The sequence below is a fragment of the Vipera ursinii genome (assembly GCF_947247035.1).
Source record: "Vipera ursinii genome assembly, chromosome: 4".
NCBI classification, from domain to species: domain Eukaryota; kingdom Metazoa; phylum Chordata; class Lepidosauria; order Squamata; family Viperidae; genus Vipera; species Vipera ursinii.
The window spans coordinates 9,563,883-9,586,382 of record NC_139514.1 but is presented as its reverse complement, the minus strand read 5'-3'; the positions used below and the strand labels follow the sequence as shown (position 1 = coordinate 9,586,382).

At 43.0% G+C, this 22,500-nt stretch overlaps 1 protein-coding gene across 1 annotated transcript in view; it reads left to right on the top strand.

Moving 5' to 3' along the window:
- The window catches only part of GRM5 (glutamate metabotropic receptor 5), a gene marked incomplete at both ends in the record, with an annotated part of 252,987 nt that overhangs the window by 162,832 nt on the left and 67,655 nt on the right, over positions 1–22,500 (top strand). Inside the window, one exon of the mRNA XM_083362593.1 lies at positions 19,523–19,758. Within this exon, the coding sequence (XP_083218719.1) occupies positions 19,523–19,758 (236 nt within the window). The remainder of the gene's footprint in view (positions 1–19,522; positions 19,759–22,500) is intronic.

The following is a 22,500-nucleotide window of genomic DNA, read 5'->3' as shown; positions in this document are numbered from 1 at the left end:
GCCAGGCTCCAGCTGGAGCTCGGCACTGATCCTGGCGCTTCTGAGCCCAGAAGAAGCACCAATCAGCTGGAATGTTGCAACATCTCCAGGGTCTTGTGATTTACATGCAGATGCTTGGCAACTGATTCACATTTATGATGGTCACATTGTTCCAGGGTCATGTGAAGTAACCAAAACCTGCTGCAACCACCCAGCAGAGGGGGGGAATAAAAACCAAACACCCCCACATCCCACCCCCACTGCCAATCCTCAACAGAAATGCTCACAACAATGAAAACCTCGGACAGGAGGAAGAGCGCCTCCAGGCAGGCAGGCAGATGTCTTGCCCGGCTGTAGCTTGGGGAGCACTTTTTTCAGTGCCATTGTAACTTCGAACAGTCACTAAGCCAACTGTTGTAACTCGAGGACTACGTGTACTTCATCACTTATTTCCTTTTTTTGTCATCAAGGTTTTGACACCTTGCTAGGTGACTGGTGGTACTCAGATGTCACCATATCCTAAAAGTGGTACAATGGGTGAAAAAGTTGAAAAGCCCTGCTCCATCCCGCATGCCCCAATATAACAGTGCTCGAACCACTGTGTCCAAACTGCTCATGCCTGAAACGCAAATGGCAGCGGAAGTAACCACCAGGGCACAAGCGAAGTTAAAGCAGCCGCTAACCAGCCCTGACAGCCCTGCAACTCCAGCCGTCTCTCTCTCTCTGGCTTGTGCAGTGCTGCCACTGGTTCAGCTCATTCCCCTCCCCCGCTAAGATGGTCGTGTACCACCTGCCAGGTGCCAATGTACCACAGGTGGTACCCGTACCACTGGTTGAAAAGCCCTGCTCTACACAAGAAGACATAGGGTCTTCTGCTTGAGCAGGGGTTTAGAAGGCCTCCAAGGTCCCTTCCAACTCTGTTATTCTGAAGAAGGCTTTTCCTTGATGCTCGTTAACAGACTGAGGCACATGATCGCCCTACATCTTCTCTGTTGCTTTCCCAACCGTAACATTCAACTGCTGTCAAGAAAAGAAACTAAATGGTTTTGGCAAGGATTTCTCTTTAACAAATCCATGCTGGCAACCCCCCCCCTTTTTTTTTCTTCCCCTCCTGTAGATACTTGCCAAATTGAATTTTGATGATCCTATTGTCTGGGCCGAATCTGAGTCAACCGCAGGAAGCTAATGTTGCACTCCTGCAGAATATTTTGAACGCATCGATTGCGCATGAGCTCACACATCAGATGTTGTATGCTTGCTTCCAAAAGGAAGTACCCTGATTCCGGACTCAGGTTTCTCTCCCCCAGTTTGCTCGTCTTCTTCCCAGAGGCTGGATGTACGTAACATGTGGTCTACTGAATAGGCTGCTCCAAAAGCAATTCCTATCTATGAAAGCTAGCTTCTCACAAAGCCTCCTCAGTTTGGTTTATTGCAAGGAAAGCAGGATTAAGATACATAGAATATTGAATCATAGGGCTGAAAGGGACCTTGAAGGTCTTCTAGTCTAGTGCAACCTTCTGCTCTGGCAGGAGACCCTATATTATCATGGACAAAGGGCTATCCAATCTCTTTTTAAAACTTCCAGTGATGGGGCACCCACAACTTCCAGAGACAAGCCATTCCATTGATTAATTATTCTGACAATCAGGATATTTCTCCTTAGTTAAAAGGTTGGATCTTTCATGAATGATCTTCTCTCTGTTACTTCTTGTTCTGCCCTCTGGGGCTTTGGCGAATAGGTTGACACCCTCTTTTTTGTGACAGCCCCTCAAGTACCGGAAGACTGCTATAATCCTGGAAAATGGATATTTGTGCTGTACCAATGTTCAGTGAGTGTGTCATGCTAGGGAATCCTTGATGCCTTTGGTCTGCTTTCTATTTGTCTCTTTGCTCCGGAGGGATTTTGTGCCCATTTAACAGATCTGGGGGGGGGGAATGCCCACCTATTCTTCTTTTGCAATATTTTGAAAATGTTCTTTAGCATCCCTGGAGTCATTTTCTGGAGTCATTTTAATACTTCTACTGTAATGTTATGTGTGAAAATGACCTTGAGAGACATAGGGAAGAGCCACAGCCACAGCATGTAGGATCCATTGTGACACAGTGGTTAGAATGTAGTGTGGCAGGCAAACTCTGCTTACAGCCTGGAGTTCGATCCAGATCGGCTCAAGGTTGACTCAGGCTACCCTCCTTCTGAGGTCAGTAAAATGAGGACCCAGATTGTTGGGGGCAACAGGCTGTTGCTATGTAAACAAACAAAGAAATAAAATGTAAAAGATATCTCAGCCCAAGAGATAGGAAGCATAGGAAGCAAGCAGTTTCTAGTTTTCTAGACAACAAAAAATCATCTCAGACTTCTAAGATTCAAACCAAGATTTACAATAGACTGACAATCAAGAAGCAAATGATACCCCAATCAAGGAACTGCCAAATAAGCTAACAGTAAACCTCAGCCCAATCAAGGAATAACCAAGAGCACTCCTACCAACACTGACAGGGCAAGCCACTAATATATGAAAATAAGAGCCAGCCCAACTCTCCTACTAGTACTGATGATGTTACCCAGTGTTCTGTACCAGCCTACTACCAGCCCTGCAGAAAAGGCAGGGACAACCCCTTTCACAAAACGGCAAGAGGCTGGAACTAAGCCTGCCAAATTTATTGACACAAAACAGAGCAAACTGAGCAAAACAAAAACACGAACCATGAAAACAGGAGCTATTCAAACGGTTGCCTTCAGCAAACCAGCCCTCCCACGCATTCCCCTTTTAAACAGTTCAAGGCGTGGCTTCTCTCTGCCTCCTTCCGAGGTGCCCCATTGCCTTCCTCTGTTTACTCCTGATTGACTGCCTCCTGCATTGGGCATCCTTGAACAGGGCCAGCTGTGGGTCATCTTCATCCACGCTGTCAGGCTCACACAGCTGGGTCTGCGTAGTGACCAGATGGGAGGGGCCTGGCTGAGGACTCTGCGAAGCCTCAGGGCTGTTCTCTGCAGGCTCTCCAACACCCCCCTCCTCCTCCTCTGAATCGTCCGACCCAACTGCCGAACCCACAGGCTGAACCTGAATCACAACACCCAGTTTGGTAATGAAACATCGGCATGAAAGTCACTAAGCTCAGAGAGCACCTAGGACCTCAGACTTATACATGGAAAAGTTAGCTGCATGTTCCTTTCTTCTTTGAAACAAAAGTCAGCCCTCCTATAGGAAGAAGCATGAATAGAGGCCAATATTTTTTGTTCTGAGGTTGGTGATGAATGGAATGACATGCCCTGCTACCCTGCAAGCTGACTGCAACGCTGTGGCAAGGCATGCTGTTAATCCAATTTTCCACACATCTCATTGTTCCAGAATCAATCCCTGATGTGCCTTTGAGGCCATCAACAAAACAAATTCCTTGGTTTAAACGGCCCACTGTTTTCACGCTACTCGTCCTGTTCTAATTCAGAGCTGTCTTTGGAATCTCTTTATTGTAGTAAATACTCAGGAATGAATTGCCGAATGTCCTCAGATTTTTATCTATCAGAATTATGTTTGGCTATCTAATGGAAAATCATTCCACAGATGGCAGCTGCTGTAAATCTTCAAGCCAACAACAACAACAACAACAACAACAACAAAACCAATTAAACATTCGCATACTCTTCTCCCATCTCTTCCAGCTTCTTGGCAGACCGTTCCATCACTCAAGCAGATGTAACATTAATCAGCGCTAGAAGAATAGCGCCAGAGATATAGTTATGGACATGTCGTGGGAAAATGAAACAAATTGGGTCCTCTGGTGTGTGAAGGAATTATGACACTTCTGTTTCGGAGCAATTTAAGTGGAAATCATGGAGTCCAATAGACTTCCAGGTTATTTTGCAGGCCAGAGTTTAAGAGACGCTAACTTGCTTTTACGTTTTTTTCCCCCATCTTGGTTGGCCATCAGACATTACAAAGCAGGAAGATCTTTCTGTTTAGCTGGCGTTCCCTGGGCCTCATTCGGTTCCTGTGGGTGTATTAGTAAAATACTTGGAATGGAATACCTGGGTTCCCTCTGAAGCTGACATCACGTTAGATTAGCACCGTTGCTTCACTGAGGCACAAACGGTTCTTTAGAATAACAGAATATCAGAGTTGGAGGGACCTTAGAGGTCTTTTAGTCCAGCTCCTTGCTTAAGCAGAAGACTCTACACCATTCCGGACAAATGGTTGTCCAATCTCTTCTTTAAAACCTCCAGTGATGGAGCATTCACAACTCACAGGCAAGTTGTTCCACTGATTAATTGTTCTCACTGTCAGGACATTTCTCCTTAGTTCTAGGTTGGGTCTCTCCTTGATTAGTTTCCATACATGGCTTCTTGTTCTTCATTCAAGTCCCTTGGAGAATAGGCTAACCACTTCTCGTCTATGACACCCCGTCAAATACTAGAAAACTGCTATTATATCATTCCTAGTGCTTTTCTTTGATAGGCTAAACGTACCTAGTTCCCTCAATTATTCATTAATATGGTTTAGCCTCCAGACCCCTTATCATTTTTGTTGCTGTTCTAAATTGCAAGTCAAAGTTGCTGTTTCTCCATCCATATGGAGATATCCATCTGTGAAGGTGTTGTCCCTCAAGGGAATAGCGCTGTCTTGAAGAAATGGGCACCTGACTTGAAGGTCCTCTACTATCTGATGGGCAGGTAAAGGGGACCTATGCCAAGCTTTATTTGGTGCACCACTTTCAGAGTCACAATTGCCCCCCACAATCCAACTCCTCATTTTACAGATCTCGGAAGGATGGAAGGGCTGAGTCAATCGTGAGCTGGTCAGAATCAAACTGCTGGCAGTTGGCAGAATTAGCCTGCAATACTGCATTCTAACCCACTGCGCCACCACAGCTCTGGGGTGTGGGGTGCCTTTATATCTCATTCCTTCCTGCTGTTTCTCCATGCAGCCACAGGACACCCACCAGTTTTCCCCAACCACCAAATCTGCTTTCTCTAAGTAATAATTTATTAGAAACCTTGCAGGGACAGGAAACACAGCACAGGAAACACAGCTTGAATTGGAGAGGTGGTGAATGGCTTGGAAGACATCAAGACTGGACCTCATCACCTCTCCGTTTCTATGCGCTCTATTCACGGGAGGGCACTTCCAGCAATTAAAAGGCCATCTGGATGTTTACGCTCCTCTTTTATGTTTTATTGTGTGCTAAAGGGCCTTAATCTAACCAAGATGGATGGAAGAGTAATTAGGAGTGCATCGGAATGGACTCCAGTGACTGACACCCTTCCCACCCAGAGGTCCTTACATAATGTTCATTAACACGTTACAGGTAGTCCTTGACTTACAACAGTTTGTTTAGTGACCACTCCGAGTTACAACAAGACGGACAAAAGTGACTTAGGACCGTTTTTCAGACTTACAACCCTTGCAGCATCCCCATGGTCACATGATCAAAAGTTGGACGCTTGGCACCTGGCTCATGTTTATGACAGTTGCAGGTGTCCCAGAGGTCACGCGATCACCTTTTGCGACCTTTTGACAAGCAAAGTCAATGGGGGAAGCCGGATTCACTTAGCAACCGTGCTACTGGCTTAACAAATGCAATGATTCACTTAACAAATGCGGCAAGAAAAATGGCAAAATGGGGCAAAAACTCAGATTTAAACACCTTTTTTTACAGCAACAGTGAAAAAAGCTATATTGTGTGCACACGTACACCACTTGTGTCATGGTTCCAACAGATGACAACTCTTCAAAAGAACTTCAAGGTATTGTTCACCTTAAAGAATCTTTTATTCGAGAAACAAAGTATCGGCACTACATAGTTACTATATAGTTAAAGCCAAAAACTGAATTCCCCTCCCCTGGGCACAAAGTAGCAAAGCACAATTCCCTCCTCCAGATACCAGTCATAAATCACATTCCCCAATTAGCTTGAAGTGCGGGCTTCCTCTCCAGCTCTCCAGCCTGCCAATTCTTTGTCAACTCTGGGTGCAATAACCTTGGATTCCCATGGCTGAGTTATTGTTGCTATGAATAACTGGACTCTCATCCACATCTCCCCTTCCAGCATCATCTAACCCTAAAAGCAAAAGAGAAAAGATGGCTACATTTCCATCTGTTGTCAAAGCGAGAACATCCGATGTTAGCAGCGTTGACACCTTGCTTGATTGCCATCGCAGACTTGATTTAGGCCTTTACCGCCCCCCCCAAATTGAATCTATGAATAAATAAAGGTAAAGGTTCCCCCGCACATGCGCGCTAGTCATTTCCAGCTCTAGGGGCCGGTGCTCATCTTCGTTTCAAAGCCGAAGAGCCAGCGCTTGTCCGAAGACGTCTCCGTGGTCATGTGGCCGGCATGACTAGACGCCAAAGGCGCACGGAACGCTGTTACCTTCCCACCGTGGTGGTCCCTATTTTTCTACTTGCATTTTTACGTGCTTTCAAACTGCTAGGTTGGCAGAAGCTGGGACGAGTAACAGGCGCTCACTCTGTTACGCGGCACTCGGGATTCGACCCGCCAAACTGCCGACCTTCTGATCGACAAGCTCAGCGTCCTAACCCACTGAGCCACCTTATGAATAAATAAAAATTGAATAAAGAAAAGGAAATTGAATAAAGGAAAGAACTAGAAATGGAATCAAGGAAAGAAATAATAGAAACTGAATGATGAACGAATAAATAAAAATCCAACAATCAATAGAAATTGAATGAGTGAAAAGATGAAAATTAAATAAATAAATTAGAAATCGAACCATTAAGGAGGCCAACATTACATTTAAGATTATCCCTCTCCAGGGAAAGGTTGTATAGGGGGGAAAAATGTCTCTGCTTCAGTTGTTTTATCTCAGTCAACATATCTAAAATGTCTCTCCCATTTCAAAAGTAATTTTCTGGGGAAAACCTTGTCTTTTTTTTTTTTTTTGTAAATGCAGTAACTGTCCTCTGCTTGTAAACATGCTTGTAAAATGTGTAGTAGAGCTTCAAGAGGCAGTGAATTAAAAGTGACATGATCTTTTTTCTGGTGATTTCCCCCTAAGCCTTCTTTTTAAAAATAGACGTAGAACACACTGATGAATGTAGCTTCCTTTTCATTTTATAGTCATAACCATCCTGAAAGATAGATTGTGTAGTAGGTGGTTTGTGGATTGTCCATCCCATGGGTATCTCCAAATTTAATGTTCCTCTAGACACTAGAAAGTTCAGATCTTTCTCTTCTTCTCTAAACAAATGTTTTCCAGATGTGTTGGCAGAAGCCTCCACAGCTAACTATGACAATAAAATGTAAGCCTCTGAAATTTCTTGCGAGGGATTAAAACAACAACAACAATGAATTTAATTCTCCTGGGTGAAATGTAGTGTTCCGGTATTTGCATGGTGGTGATAGCAATAACATTTTAGACTTATAATAATACTGCTCCATGCTGCTTGACAGCACTCTCTGAGTCGTTTACAATCTCAGCATATTGCCCCCAGTCATCTGAGTTCTCATTTTACTGACCTCGGAAGGATAGAAGACTGAGTCGACCTTGAACCCTGTCAGGGTCGAACCAGGCTGTGGGCAGAGTTTGCCTGCAATACTGCATTCTAACCACTGCGCCGCCACAGTGATAATGACATCATCACATAGATTCCGCCATTAGGTACTTATGGCCTGATGTCTTATAAGAATATATAAGTGGCAGAGTTGATGTATGATCATTGTGTAGATGTTGTTATTTGCCGATAGAGCTTCATGCTTCCCAATTGTTTGGACTTCTGTTCACCAGCCAGCATGATTGTAGCAGGAAGTGCTAGGAAGTGAAGCACACACACATACAAACACACATACACACATACATGTACATATACATATACATAAATGTTTTCTGCCCTCCCTTTTTCTCGGATAGTTCTCAATTGTACTATTGTTAATTCAAATTCAGATGATTAATTTAGTTCCATTCCAGTGTAAGGGCTTATGCATCTGTTTACAATTAAACGAAAGACAAACAAAGTTAAACCTGCAGCCCACAATGAGAAGCTTAACAACTGCACGGAAACTAAGAATGCATTGTAAACTATATCTCATTGAGTTCAATAGTTCTATGTCCCAGATACAGTCCATAACTTGTTGTAGGCAAAGGACAGGGAGAGCCTAGGGGCAGAGTCAAGAGAGGAATCAGCCTGGAGTCATCACATTTCCACAAATGCTCTAAGTCTGTTTACTCTTACCCAGTGCCAATTTAGTACTGACTGTTGGTTGTTGACTAGATCAGGGCTTTTCAACCAGTGGTACGGTACCACCTGTGGTACATTGGCATCTAACAGGTGGTACGTGACCATCCTAGAAAAGTGGTAGTGGGGGAGGAGAATGAGCTGAACTGGTGGCAGCACCGCACAAGCCTGAGCGAGAGATGGCTGGAACTGCAGGGCTGTCAGGGCTCAGCGGAAGCACCAGGATCAGTGTTTCTTCGGGGCTGTCAGGGCTCAGTGGAAGTGCCACAATCAGCGCCAGTCTCCACCTGGAGCTCGGCGCTGATCCTGGCATTTCTGAGCCCAGAAGAAGCGCCGATCAGCTGGAAAGTTGCAGCATCTCCAGGGTCTTGTGATTTACATTCAGATGCTTGGCAACTGAGTCATATTTATGATGGTCACAGTGTCCCAGGGTCATGTGAGGTGACCAAAACCTGCTGCAACCACCCAGCAGAGGGGGGGGGGAGAATAAAAACCAAACACACCCCACCCCACCCCCGCTGCTAATCCTCAACAGAAATGCTCACAACAATGAAAACCTCGGACAGGAGGAAGAGCGCCGCCGGGCGGGCAGGCAGGTGTCTTGCTCGGCTGTGGCTTGGGGGGGGGCACTTTTTTCAGTGCCATTGTAACCTCGAACAGTCACCAAGCGAACTGTTGTAAGTCGAGGACTACCTGTACTTCATCACTTTTTCCTTTTTTTTTTTTTTTTTTGGTCATCAAGTTTTTGTCACCTTGCTAGGTGACTGGTGGTATTCGGATGTTGCCATATCCTAAAAGTGGTACAATGGGTGAAAAAGTTGAAAAGCCCTGGACTAGATCCTTGTGTGTAGGCCTCAGCAATAAATCAACTTCACTGGAACATAACATGCGGTCCTGATTCTTTGCGCCTGACACATATTGGAAATTGCATAGTTCGTATTTCCTATCACAAGTGGTAATGTTTTCACAGTACAGGAAAGATGGTGATGATGATGATGTAAAATACAAATAAAAATATAAAAGAAAGGAAGACATTTATGTGTGACGAAGAAGCAGACCTCCATATTTTCCATTGTGGGAGATGTTGCTATTTGAATTTCGAGATTGTGAAAGAAAGAACCAATGCTAATGGCTTGAAAATATTGCTTCCCCCCCCCCCCTTGTTATTGCTGGACTTGATATTGGCAGACTTTAATCATGCCATGGCTATTTTAATGACACACACACACAACATATAAACCCAAATAGGTGGTTGAAGGCAACCCACTCAGGACTTTGACATGGGGGAAACCTTGATTATTTCCCTTCACTGGGACCGATCCAAAGTATACTTCACCAATCCAGTTGAGTGCAATGGGAAGAAGGTTCTCCATATTCTCCATATTCGCGTCCCACCAGGCTCAAGGTTGACTCAGCCTTCCATCCTTCCGAGGTAGGTAAAATGAGGACCCAGATTGTTGGGGGCAATTAAGCTGACTTTGTAATAATGCCTCTTGGGTGTGTGTGAAAGCCCTAACAAGCGGGCATATACATAGAATGAAGGCTACTGCTAAGCTTGTAAGCCGCCCTGAGTCTTCGGAGAAGGGCGGGATATAAATGGAATAAAAATAAAATAAAAAATAAATTTGCAGCATTTTAATTCTTCCAGTGTCACTGCCAGCAATTGTTATTAGGATTCTGTAGTTAACAATGTTAGTTCATTGTCATGATTTAATTCAATGCTGCTTAGCTACCATGAGCATTCCATTAAAATCCTATCTGTCTTATCAGTCAATCCATTAATCTTTTAATCTATCAGCATTTTAATAATGTCTTATCCTAAAGGATTTATTGAAAGTTCATATTCAGTTCCATTAGCGATTGTCTCCAATTTCCTTGTCTCTGCAGCTGACATTAGAGCAGAGTTGCAATTTTTTTTTCTCATTCTTTTTTCCTTTCAATTTTTAAAAATGCCTGAAATGTTTATTTTTCTCCTCCTTATTCCCCCCAAGACAAGCCACTTTAGGCTCTCTTTTTATTCGCCGTCATCTTTTTCTGATGGATATTCACTTTCTCCTGACAATATCCCAGAATTATGCTTTGTTTGTAGCCCAGGAGAAGAATGGAAATGATTATATGTAAAAAATGATAAATAATAGTGAAATGATCTTTTGCTGTGGTTATGCTGACAACAAGGGGAAAACGGCGGTGGGAAAACAATTGATTTATTGCCACTTTAAATGATGAACCTCATTCCCGAACAACAATTGGAGAATTTTCTCCTCCTCCTTTAAAAGAAAAAAGACTAATGCCAAGGTCTACTCCCTTCGTTCATTTTCTGCCCAAAAATAGAGTGGGAGATTTGGTGAATCCATTTGTGTTTCACTCAAGTGTAATTTCCTGGCACACAAGTGTCACCTATGAATGAGTGTGATGGCTTAGCAGTCAAAGATGCTGAGCTTGCCAGTTAGAAAGCTGACAACCCGTGTTCAAGACCCAAGCACTGCATGATGGCATGAGCTCCTGTTACTTGCTCCAGGTCCAGCTTACCAAGCAGTTAGAAAGCATACAAATGCAAGTAGATAAATAGGTTCACTTGGGTGGGAAGGTAAGAGCATTCCATGCATCTTGACATTTAGTCATGCTGGCCACATGATCATGGAAATGTCTTCAGACAACACTGTCTCTCTCAGTTAAGAAACAGAGATGAACACCACCCTCTAGAGCAGACATGTCAAACACAAGGCCCGGGGGCCGGATCCGGCCCGTGAAGTGCTTTCATGTGGCCCGCGAAGCCATCCTGGAAACAGTGTGGGAACGGCCCCCACTGCCTTGGCCCTGGCCCAGAGATCCTCCTTCTGCCAGAGACCCTCAGATCTGTCCCACTCCTCCCCCATAGGTACCCTTGATGCCAACGATGTAGAGCTGGCCACGCCCACCTAGTAGGCCATACATACTTTAGCCACGCCCACCCAGTAGGCCACACCCACCCAGGCCACACCCACCCGGCCCCCTGAGGGCAACTGCAATGCTGATGCGGCCCTCAATGAAATTGAGTTTGACACCCCTGCTCTAGAGTCAGACACAATTGGAGAGGGGAAACCTTTACCTTTTTAACCTAATCTGGGAGCCACCAGATATGCAAAATCTTAGCTGGAATTACTCACCTTAACTTTCCTGTCCTAACTTTCCCAACACATCTTGAGGTTGCCATATTGCATCAAGGTTGCATTAATAGAGGTTTTGACTCTACCTATCTGGAGCCTCCTTGTGGTATGTCCCAAAGGTGCTTTTTCAGTAGGCAACTGGACTTTCTTGCAGGTTTTTTTTGAAGATGTTTCGCTTTTCATCCAAGAAACATCTTCAGCTCTGACTGGATGGTGGGGAATGGAAGGATTTATATTCCTTGCAGATATCTGGTCATTTGCATTCGTCCTAGAGGAGATCAACCCTGACTGCTCTTTAGAAGGCCAGATCCTGAAGCTAAAACTCAAATACTTTGGCACCTAATGAGAAGGAAGGACTCACTGGAGAAGAGCCTCATGCTGGGAAAGATTGAGGGCAATAGAAGAAGGGGATGACAGAGAATGAGGTGGCTGGATGGAGTCATTGAAGCAGTAGGCGTGAGCTTAGATGGACTCCAGAAGATAGTAGAGGACAGGAAGGCCTGGAGGAACATTGTCCATAGGGTCCCGATGGGTCGGACACGACTTCGCAACTAACAACAACAAGAGAATCATTGAGGCCACTTGGAGGTTTACCTGTGTCCTCAGGGTCACCTGAGTGGTGCAAATGGGTGTGGAGCCTTCTTGGCTGCAGGATATTTTCTGTCCTGTGCCCCTTCACTGTTGAAGACAGGCACAAGGCTGCTGGGGATGAGTCTGTGTTTTCTGCATCTCAAGCTGAAGCACAGATGGTTCCTGTAGTCTGCAATGTTTATTTATTTATTTATTTATTTATTTATTTATTTATTTATTTATTTATTTATTTATTTATTTATTTATTTATTTATTTATTTATTTATTTATTTATTTATTTGATTTGTATACCGCCCTTCTCCCTAAGGACTCAGGGTGGTGAACAGTGACATAAATAACAGAATGCACAAATACAGATATTGAAAACAAATTAAACCCTAATTTTGCCCAAATGCAGAAGATAGTTACCTTAAAACAATAATTACAACAGAACCCGTCAGACCAGACCGGATTGCTCAAACAGATATGTTTTTAGGTCGCGTCGGAAGGAGCGAAGGTCGGGAGCCATGCGGAGCTCAACCGGTAAACGGTTCCATAGGTCAGGCGCGCCCACAGAGAATGCCCTCCCTCTGGGAGCCACCAGATGGCATTCTCCGAACGGCGAAACCCTTAGGAGGCCCTCTCTGTGGGAGCACACTGGACGGAGGGACGTTGACGCTGGTAGCAGGTGATTCCTAAGGTACTCCGGACCCATGCCATGTAGGGCTTTGAAAACCATTACCAGCACCTTGAATCTTACCCGGAGGACAACTGGGAGCCAATGCAGTTCACGGAGTAGAGGTGTAACATGGGAGTATCGGGAGACTCCCAACACAACTCTCGCGGCTGCATTCTGTACCAGTTGGAGCCTCCGAGTGGCCCTCAAGGGCAGCTCCATGTAAAGAGCATTGCATTAGTCTAAAAGAGAGGTCACGAGTGCATGAGTGACCGTACGTAGGGCATCTCGGTCTAGATAGGGCCGTAATTGGCGCACCAGGCGAACCTGGGCAAAGGCTCCCCTAGTCACAGCTGTTATGTGGTCTTCCAAGGAAAGCTGTGAATCTAGGAGGACTCCCAAGTTGCGAGCCCTATCTGTGGGGGGTAATAACTCACCCCCTATAGAAAGAGATGGAATGTTCTGAATATCCCGAGATGCCGGTACGTACAGCCACTCAGTCTTGTCAGGGTTGAGTTGAAGCCTGTTCTTCCCCATCCAGACCCGATCTGCTTCCAGCCAACGAGACATCACATCAAGGGCATCACTGAGGTGGTTTGGGGTCGAAATAAAAAGCTGGTGATACCCGACTCCAAAACCACGAATGACTGGTGGGTTTTCTGGAAATCCATTCATACTCCCATACCATTGGAAGAGTGTTCATCCCAAAGTGTATCGCTCAATGTCTATGGAGATTCTCAGTCATCCAGGTCATGGTTGTCCCAAAGGTGCTTTTTCAGGAGGCAACTGATGGGATATCTGAGGGAACACCTGCTGCCGGCATCAAGTTCCTTTCGTCCTGTGCGCTCCCACAGGGAGGGCCTTCTCAGGGTGCCGCTGGCAAAATATTGCCGGCGGGCAACGCCCAGGGGGAGGGCCTTCTCTGTGGGTGCGCCTGCCCTTTGGAGCCAGTTACCCGTAGAGCTCAGGACTGCCCCTGATCTTCGTTCATTCGGCCGGGACCTGAAGACCTGGCTCTTTGAGCTTTCCGGCCAGGACTGAGAATTTTAATTTTTAACTTATTGTAATTAGAGTTTTAATTAGAGTTACAGGGGTTTTATATTTTACTCTGTTCACCGCCCTGTTCACCGCCCTGAGTCCTTCGGGAGAAGGGCGGTATAGAAATATTATTAAATTAAATTAAATTACTCAAGGATAATTTAATTATTTTAATTGTTATTAACCTTTTTGTATTGTAGTGTTATTTTTAATTGCCTTGTGAACCGCCCTGAGTCCTATGGGAGAAGGGCGGTATATAAGTTCAATCAATCAATCAATCAATAAACTGGACTTTCTTGAAGACGTTTCACTTCTCATCAGCTGAAGAAGCGAAATGTCTTCAAAGAAAAACCAGAAAGTCCAGTTGCCTCCTGAAAAAGCACCTTTGGGACAGCTGTGACCTGGAGGACTGAGAATCTCCCTAGTCGTTATGGTGTGGTTTAGAAAGTATTTGTGTTGAAATGCTATTTTTTTTGTACTACAGTGACCCCTGGAAGAATCAACGTACCCACCTGGAACAAGCTGTAGTAATCATCCTCATCCTGGCCTTCACCCATCAACTCCATCTTCATCTTCACGGTCATCTTCACCTTCACTTTCTTATTTGAATTCTGTATAAGGTAGTCTTCCTTGATCCTATCTACGCCAGTTGGCTTTCTCCAAGATCACAATTTTCCCCAGCTTGAGTCATGATCGAATAGTCTTGTCAAGCTTTGTATAGGGATCAGCATAGATTTTACAAATATGCTCAGCTTATAGTTAAAATATTCAGGTGGTGGTCATGTTCCCATGAAGCACATCATCTAGTGATGCCTACATGTTCCAATGTTCAAAAGAAGGCTGAGTCTTTTCAGTTAGCTAGTCCAGTTAGTTTGTTCAGCCACAAAAAACAAAAAACAGCTAGGATCCCAAACATTATGTATGGACAGTCCTCGACTTGCAGTGACAACTGAGTCCAAAAATTCTGTTGTTAAGTGAGATATTTGTTAAGTGAGTTTTGCCCCATTTTATGACCTTTCTTGCCACAGTTGTTAAGACAATCACTGTGTCATGGTTCCGACAGATGAAACTCTTCAAAGAACTTCGAGGCATTGTTTGCTTTAAAGAATCTTTATTCAAGTAGCGTAGCATCGGCACTAACATAATCGAAGCCAAAACCTGAATTCCCCTCCCCTGAGCACATAGTATCAAAGCACAATTCCCTCCTCTAATTAACAGTCATAAATCACATTCTCCAATTAGTTTGAAATGCAGGCTTTCCTTCCTCTTCTCCAACCCGCCATTTCTTATCATCTCTTATTTAAAAAAAAAACAAAACCTTGGTTCTCACACTGTTACAATATTGTTATGTCTAACTAACTCCCATGCACATTCCTCCTCTTCTCCCCCAGTATCATCTATTTCTAACTCTAATTCTTCTAAGAGTAAAACATAAGAAGGAAAATGGCTGCATCTCCATATGTTGTCAAAGCAAGAACATCCGATGTTAGCAGCATTGACATCCGCCCCCCCTTACAAAAAGGACAGATCTTGTAATGTAAACAAAAACATATGTCAGAGACAGTTGATCGGTTAGTAACCTGGTTGTTAAGTGAATCTGGCTTCCCCATTGACTATGCTAAAAGGTTGCAAAAGGTGATCAGAAGACCTTAGGACACAGCGATGGTCATAAGTATGAACCAGTTGCCGAGCCTCTGAATTTTGATCACATGATCCTGGGGATGTTACAAAGGTCATAACTGTGAAAAACGGTCATAATTCACTTTCAGTCCCGTTGTAACTTTGAACTGAGGACTACCTGTAACCTTGCCAAACATTGTGTAAGGGATCACTATAGATTTTACAAATATGCTCATCTTATAGTTAAAATATTCAGGTGGTGGTCATGTTCCCATGAAGGGCATCCTATAATGATGCCTACTTGTTCCAGGCTGAGTCTTTTCCTTCAGTTCTTCCATTCAACCCACAAAAATGAAAAACAACAGCCACAGTCCCAAACATTTTGTCTAGGCACAAAACCTTTGGAAACCCAGCTACAGTTACAGGTTCTCCACATTATAGGTAGTTCTCAGTTTACAACCGTGCATTTAGTGACTGTTTCAAGTTACAGCAGCACTGAAAAATATAACTTACGACCTTTGCAGCATTTCACAGTTACGGCCTTTGCAGCACCCGGATGATCATGTGATCAAAATTCATATGTTTGGCAACTGGTTCATATTTATGACGGCTGCAGTTTCCCAGGGTCATGTAATTACCTTTTATGATCTTCTGACCAGCAAAGTCAATGGGGAAGCCAGATTCGTTTAACAACCAGGTCACTGACTTAACAACTGCAACAATACACTTAACAACTGCGGCAAGAAAGGTCGCCAAATGGGACAAATCTCACTTAATAAACGTCTCACTTAACAACAGAAATGTGGGGCTCAATTGTGGTCTTAAGTCGAGGATTACCTGTATACCAGTGAAAGGAGTTTAGAGGTTGGTAGAGGGCAAAAGTGTCCCACGTTTTCCCGTATCCATGCAGTCCAAAATTCGGTCATCCCTCCTCCATCCGCTGCCTCCACATAGACTTTGCTGCTGATGTAGCTCATTTCCTGCCATTGTTTATACTGCCCCAATAAACTGTCAGAGATTTGGACAAATAGTTGCTCGGCTATATTGTTTTCATCATACATTGTTGCTTTGGTGGAGAAAATTGCCTTCCCGTAATTGCAAGATTTTTCATTGGTGGGTGAAGTAATCCCTCTTACATCATTCCGTGTGATTTGTGTGGGGGAATCAGCCAGGGATTCCAATGACGGTTCAGTTGCAGAAGTTTCAGCTAAAATTCAGCAGTACAATAATTTGTCTCTAAAAAGGATAAATATGTGCCAGGGAAGAGGTGCATAAGAACAAATTGAAGGAGCATCTGCTAAATCAGACGTGGGAACCAATCTTCTTTCTTTCACGTCTGCCTGCCTTTTTAGGACCCCTACACTTTTGTGACAATTTGAGAAAAGCCACATTCCAGTGGTGAATAAGAACAAAGGCAGAAATATTTAAAAGGCATGTTTTCTTCTTTTTTCTCAATAATAATAATAATAATAATAATAATAATAATAATAATAATAATAATAATAAGAAGAAGAAGAAGAAGAAGAAGAAGAAGAAGAAGAAGAAGAAGAAGAAGAAGAAGAAGAAGGAGAAGAAGAAGAAGAAGGAGAAGAAGAAGAAGAAGAAGAAGAAGAAGAAGAAGAAGAAGAAGAAGAAGAAGAAGAAGAAGAAGAAGAAGAAGAAGAAGAAGAAGAAGAAGAAGAAGTTGAAGTTGGAAGGGACCTTGAAGGTCATCCAGTCCAATCCCCCGCTCAGGCAGGAAACCCCATAACCTTTCAGGCAAATGGTTGTCCAGTCTTCTTCAAAACTTCCAGTGTTGGAGCATTCACCACTTCTGGAGGGAGGTTGTTCCACTGGTTGGAAGGGACCTTGGAGGTCATCTAGTCCAGCCCCCTGCTCAGGCAGGAAACCTTATACCATTTCAGGCAAATGGCTGTCCAGTCTCTTCTTAAAAACTTCCAGTGTTGGAGCATTCACCACTTCTGGAGGCAGGTTGCTCCACTGGTTAATTGTTCTAACTGTCAGGAAGTTTCTCCTCAGTTCTAGGTTGCTTCTCTCCTTGACTAGTTTCCATCCGTTGCTTCTTGTCCTGCTTTCAGGTGCTTTGGAGAATAGCTTGACTCCCTCTTCTTTGTGGCAGCCCCTGAGATATTGGAACACTGCTATCATGTCACCCCTCACCCTTCTCTTCGTTAAACTACACATACCCAATTCCAGCAACATTGTCTCTTGTCTTTCTCCTTTTCCCCTCTTTTCTATCTAATAGTCTCTCTCTAGCTCTTTTTTTCCTTCCTTCCTTCCTTCCTTCCTTCCTTCCTTCCTTCCTTCCTTCCTCCCTCCCTCCCTCCCTCCCTCCCTCCCTCTCTCTCTGACATGGTCTGGCTCTCGCTAATACTAATCCAAAAGCAATTTGCAACATAGAATGAAAAAAAAAACAACAGAAAAGTACAAGTAGTTCTCAACGTACGACCAAAATTGTGCCCAAAATTTCTGTTTTTAAGCAAGACAGTTTTTTTTTGCCACAGTGGTTAAGTGAATCACTGCAGTTGTTAAGTTAGTAACACAATTGTTAAGCTGATCTGGTTTCCCCATTGACTATACTTGTCAGAAGACCACATGACCCAGGGACACTGCAACCATCGTAAGTATGAATTAGCTGTCAAACATCTGAATTTTGATCATGTGTCTATGAGGTTTCTGCAATGGTCATAAGTGCAAAAAATGGTCATAACTCACCTTTTTTTAGTGCCATTGTAACTTAGAACAGTCACTAAATGAACTCCTGTGAGTTGAGGACTTCCTGTACCCCCAAAGACATTTAAATTCTATAAAGAAATAAGATAATACAGTTTCAGTTAATCCATAGTCGAAGGTATAATTTCCAGCATTTTAAGTGTGATCTGGAAATTCTAGAAATTGTAATTTCAATATATCTGAAAGCTGTAAGTCTGGAGAAGACTAATATGGTCAAGGAAGCATGGGTATTTTTGGAGAGTCCTTTCCCTTAGGTGAATAAACCTGATGTTCAGGCAAGTTGCTATAGGAGGACACAATCCTTAAGAATAACTTAAAACATGCAAAATATCATAGTACAAAACCAAAACTTTGAATCTGGCTCTAAAGTGAATCAATAATCAATGATTTTATGTTAAAGATAGGGACAGGACTTTGATGGAAGTATATTGTTGGTAATTCATCAAACCACGCTTGTTAATGAAGTATCTGCAAGAGAGGAAAAAAAAAAAGCAAGCTTGCCAAGAACCCAACAATTCAACCTGAGCAACATGAATTCTCCACTATTACAGGTTTGACTTCCAAAGAGGTTTTCAAGAGCATCTTAATTTATAACACTCCAAGACAAATCATCTATCAGATTATTTCACAAATTTACAAGCTCATGTGAGTTATAGAAACATGAGTTTCATCACAGGAAAAAGAGAACCCTGCCAAATCCAGAAGACATATGAAACCATTGCTAAAACAGACTTTTTGTGAGAATATACCACAAGCATCTCAAGATGGCTTCAGTCAATTCCATAGCAAAGGTTCAGCATTTCATATATATTTAAATGGTATAATGGCCTACATTCCCAGAAGTAAAAAAGAAAAAAAAATGGGTGGCACCAGATCAAAAATTTCAAACAAACCCCATAAACCAGTCAGCAATTACCCCAAAATGTTGAGTGACCCTGGAATTAAACTCTTGAGAAATACTGACTTGTACAGTCACAATGCTAAATCCTATGAGAAATCATAATCAACATCCCGGGAGACATCCACAACCAATAAATTAACAAATCCAGTTTATGAACTAGCTGCTATGCTTGACAAGAATACTCTTCTAGTCTTCATTTCAAGTTATTAATTTAATTCGTTCTAGGCTTGTTGCCTTAGTTGTGGAATAATGGCTGAGAAGTATATGAGACCTCGGCAGGTACGTACAGTCTGAAACAATTCTAGGCCAGATTTTCAGTCTGATGCTTTCCAACTGATACCTCTGGTTGATCTAATTTGGCTGGTGACTCTTCTGAATTGGAATATGAGCTGCTATCCAGGATAACAGCCCAAAACTCAACTCACTTCCAATGAGGACGTAAACAATTTAAACCTGAAGGAACTCTAAGACTGTTGCATGCACTTGGGTCTAAGAAGAATAAAATTTATCTTCTCTGCCTTCTTTGTCTACTCCATAGCCCTTGTTAACTTCAGATCCCCCACTTACTGCCAAGAATATATTCCAGTAATTCCCTTTCATGGTTCAATGGAGACTTCTACCTACAAAAACATTTCTCTTTTTATTTTTATTTTTTTTATCTCTGCAGTGATGGCTGGGCAGACAGGTATGATGTGACAGAAGGCTACCAGCATGAAGCTGCTGGCGGAATAACAATCAAGCTCCAGTCTCCGGGTGTGAAGTGGTTTGATGATTATTACCTGAAACTTCAGCCAGAAACCAATCAGCGAAATCCATGGTTTCAGGAATTTTGGCAGCACCGGTTCCAGTGCCGACTGAAGGGGTCCCCTCAGGAGAACCCCAAATTCAACAAGACCTGCACCAGTAAGTCTTCTGAACCTTACATCTTTATGCAATTGAAAGCGGTCATTGTCCCGTTGTTGTCCAAATGGTTCATTATATCCAGGACTAATTTATTGTTTCTAATTTATATTAGAAAAAAAGAGTTTATCTTGCAGGATTCAATCTGAGTCGGTCACTGAGGCCAGAGGTTTAGTCTTCCAAGCTTTTGGACTCATGATGAAGCCCACCCTCAGGGAACTGGGCTGTTCTGTGTGTCGTATTTATGTGATGTCTGGTTGTGTGTGACTTTTAGTTATAAATTGGGGTGTTGATGGCCAACTATTAAGTCATTGTAGGTCTATACATATGTTGTATATAGTATGTTTTAAATGTGTGTTATGTATGTGTACACTCTGAGAGAAAGCAACTAAATTTCATTTTTTTTAATGTGTACCATTGTGCCCACAGGAAAAAAATGACAATAAATGTTATCTAATCTAATCTAATCATTGGTTGTTGTTTCCTGTGCTGCCACATACTTAGGTACTTAGCAGCAAGGACACGGCGGCACAAGGAAACAAAACCAATGACTTAATAGGCAGCCATCAATGCCCCATTTAACAACTAAAAGCCACACACAACCAGGCACCACATTAATACAGTGTTTCCCCAAAAATAAGACCGGGTCTTTTTTTCTTTTAGTCTCCAAAAGAGGCACCAGGTCTTATTTTTGGGGTAGGCCTTACCTCACCTCTGGCACCGCCAGTCCCACCCAGCCGGTCCACTTCTTCTGGGGCCGAAGTTCTGCAGCTGCATTTGGGCCTGCATTTCGCAGTCAGGCCTTTCCAGACTGCCTAGGCAGCCGAGTACCAAGCTAGGGATTGAATCCATAGCTTGGTTTGTGGCTGCACAGGCCTTCCAGAAAGCCCTGTGACTGAGAAATGCAGGCCTGGCTGCAGAAGAGGCCTCAGAAGAAGAAGTGGGCCAGCAAGGAGAAGCCTGGCTGCAAGGTAAGTGGGTGCAGCGCAGGTGGGGCAGCTCCCCACCCCCACCCCAGCTTGATTTTTAAGTGTGTGCCTTGTCCCAAAACTAGGGCTTATTTTGGGGGTAAGGCTTCTATTAGGCCCATCCCCAAATATCAAGCTAGGGCTTATTCTTGGGGTAGGCCTTACTTTTGGGAAAACATGGGTAACAACACATAGAACAACCCAGTGCATACATACTGGAGAGAGTAGTTCCCTGAGGATGGGTCCCAGCATGAGCCCAAAAGCTTGAAAGACTAAACCTCTGACCCAGTGACCGACTCAGATTGAATCCTGCAAATTTATACTGGGACATGTATATTTGCCTTCATTCAAAAGAGCTTATCTGGAATGAACATACTGGTCCTGCTTTTAAATATTGTCTGTTGCAATGAGTTAGAGAAATGGAAGTGACCATTTCAAATTATGATTATAGATTAAATAAGCTGGTTATTCTATTTGGTTGATTCACTTCCTAAGCCAGATCAAGGTGTGCTAGTGGAAAATACACAAAACCTGTAGAACTGTTTTTGTTTTCAAAGCTACAGATTTTGTAGTTACACAGAGCATTTGTGATAAATGCAGTGTCAGATTATATTGAATTATTGGACAACCCGTGACCCATGGGTCTTCGTTTCAGAGATATTTCCTTACCTAAACAAAAAAAAATAGAATGGCCATTTTATTAAAGAAGAAAGATGTGTAGCAAAAAGAAATATTGATATTTTTTCATTTAACAAAGGGCGCTTTTGATAACAATACTTGTGGTTGATGTGCCATTCTTTAGGAATATTGTGATGTTTTCATTTCTTTTTCCTTGGCTTAAAGCAACGCACAGCTGACTATGCTGAAATATCAGTTTCTCCAGAGAAATCAGCACATTTTTCATGGGTTGTCCTTGTGCTTTGTGTGTAGTGAAAACAAATATTATTTTTGCTGTCTTTCAAATGGTTTGTTTTACAATTTTAGACTTGCAAGCCATCCAGAGTCACTTGATTGATTTGGGTGGCAATAAAATGAATGAATGGATGGATGAATGAATGAATGAATGAATGAATGAATGAATGGGGAACTGTGTCTGCTGAAGAGGGACATCTTCACTTTCTGATAAACTGAGTGTAATTCTTGGAATCATGACAGCATCATTTTTTAACACACACGTTTGAATCTCACACAGTGAGATTCTTGTGGAGTTCTTCGCCTATTTGTCCAATTGAAAATATGCAGGTTCCACATTAAAATAATGGGAGATCCTATCTTCGATTCCAGTTTACGTGGTGACAATCCAGAAAATTCAACTGAATCAAGGAAGTCTAATTTCGTTTTTAATATAGGCGTTAATACCATGGGTGGAAAGATTTTGACCAGATTCTCAGCCTGCCATTCAGTTACTAACTATTGTTTCATTCCTCCTTCATTGTTTTTTTCTTAATAAATATTTTATAATTGGATCACAGAGAACTTCTGTTAGAAATATCTTTATGCATGGGACAACCCAGTATAAAATGGATGCCTTTCGGCAATGTCAAAGCATTACCCCTTTTGGGTTTCATAATTTCTAACAGAGCTACGGAGTCATAAAATTCAACACCAGTCGAAGGATTAAAATATGCCATAAATCTCATGTGTTTGTCTTATCTTGCAAGATTCCAGGGCAGAATGCCTGAGTTTCCAGCATTCTCGTCTTACAGTAACAATAATAGGGTGGGAAAGCAACTCTTTTAGGGTCTTCTAGTCCAACCCCCTGCCCAGGCAGGAAGGC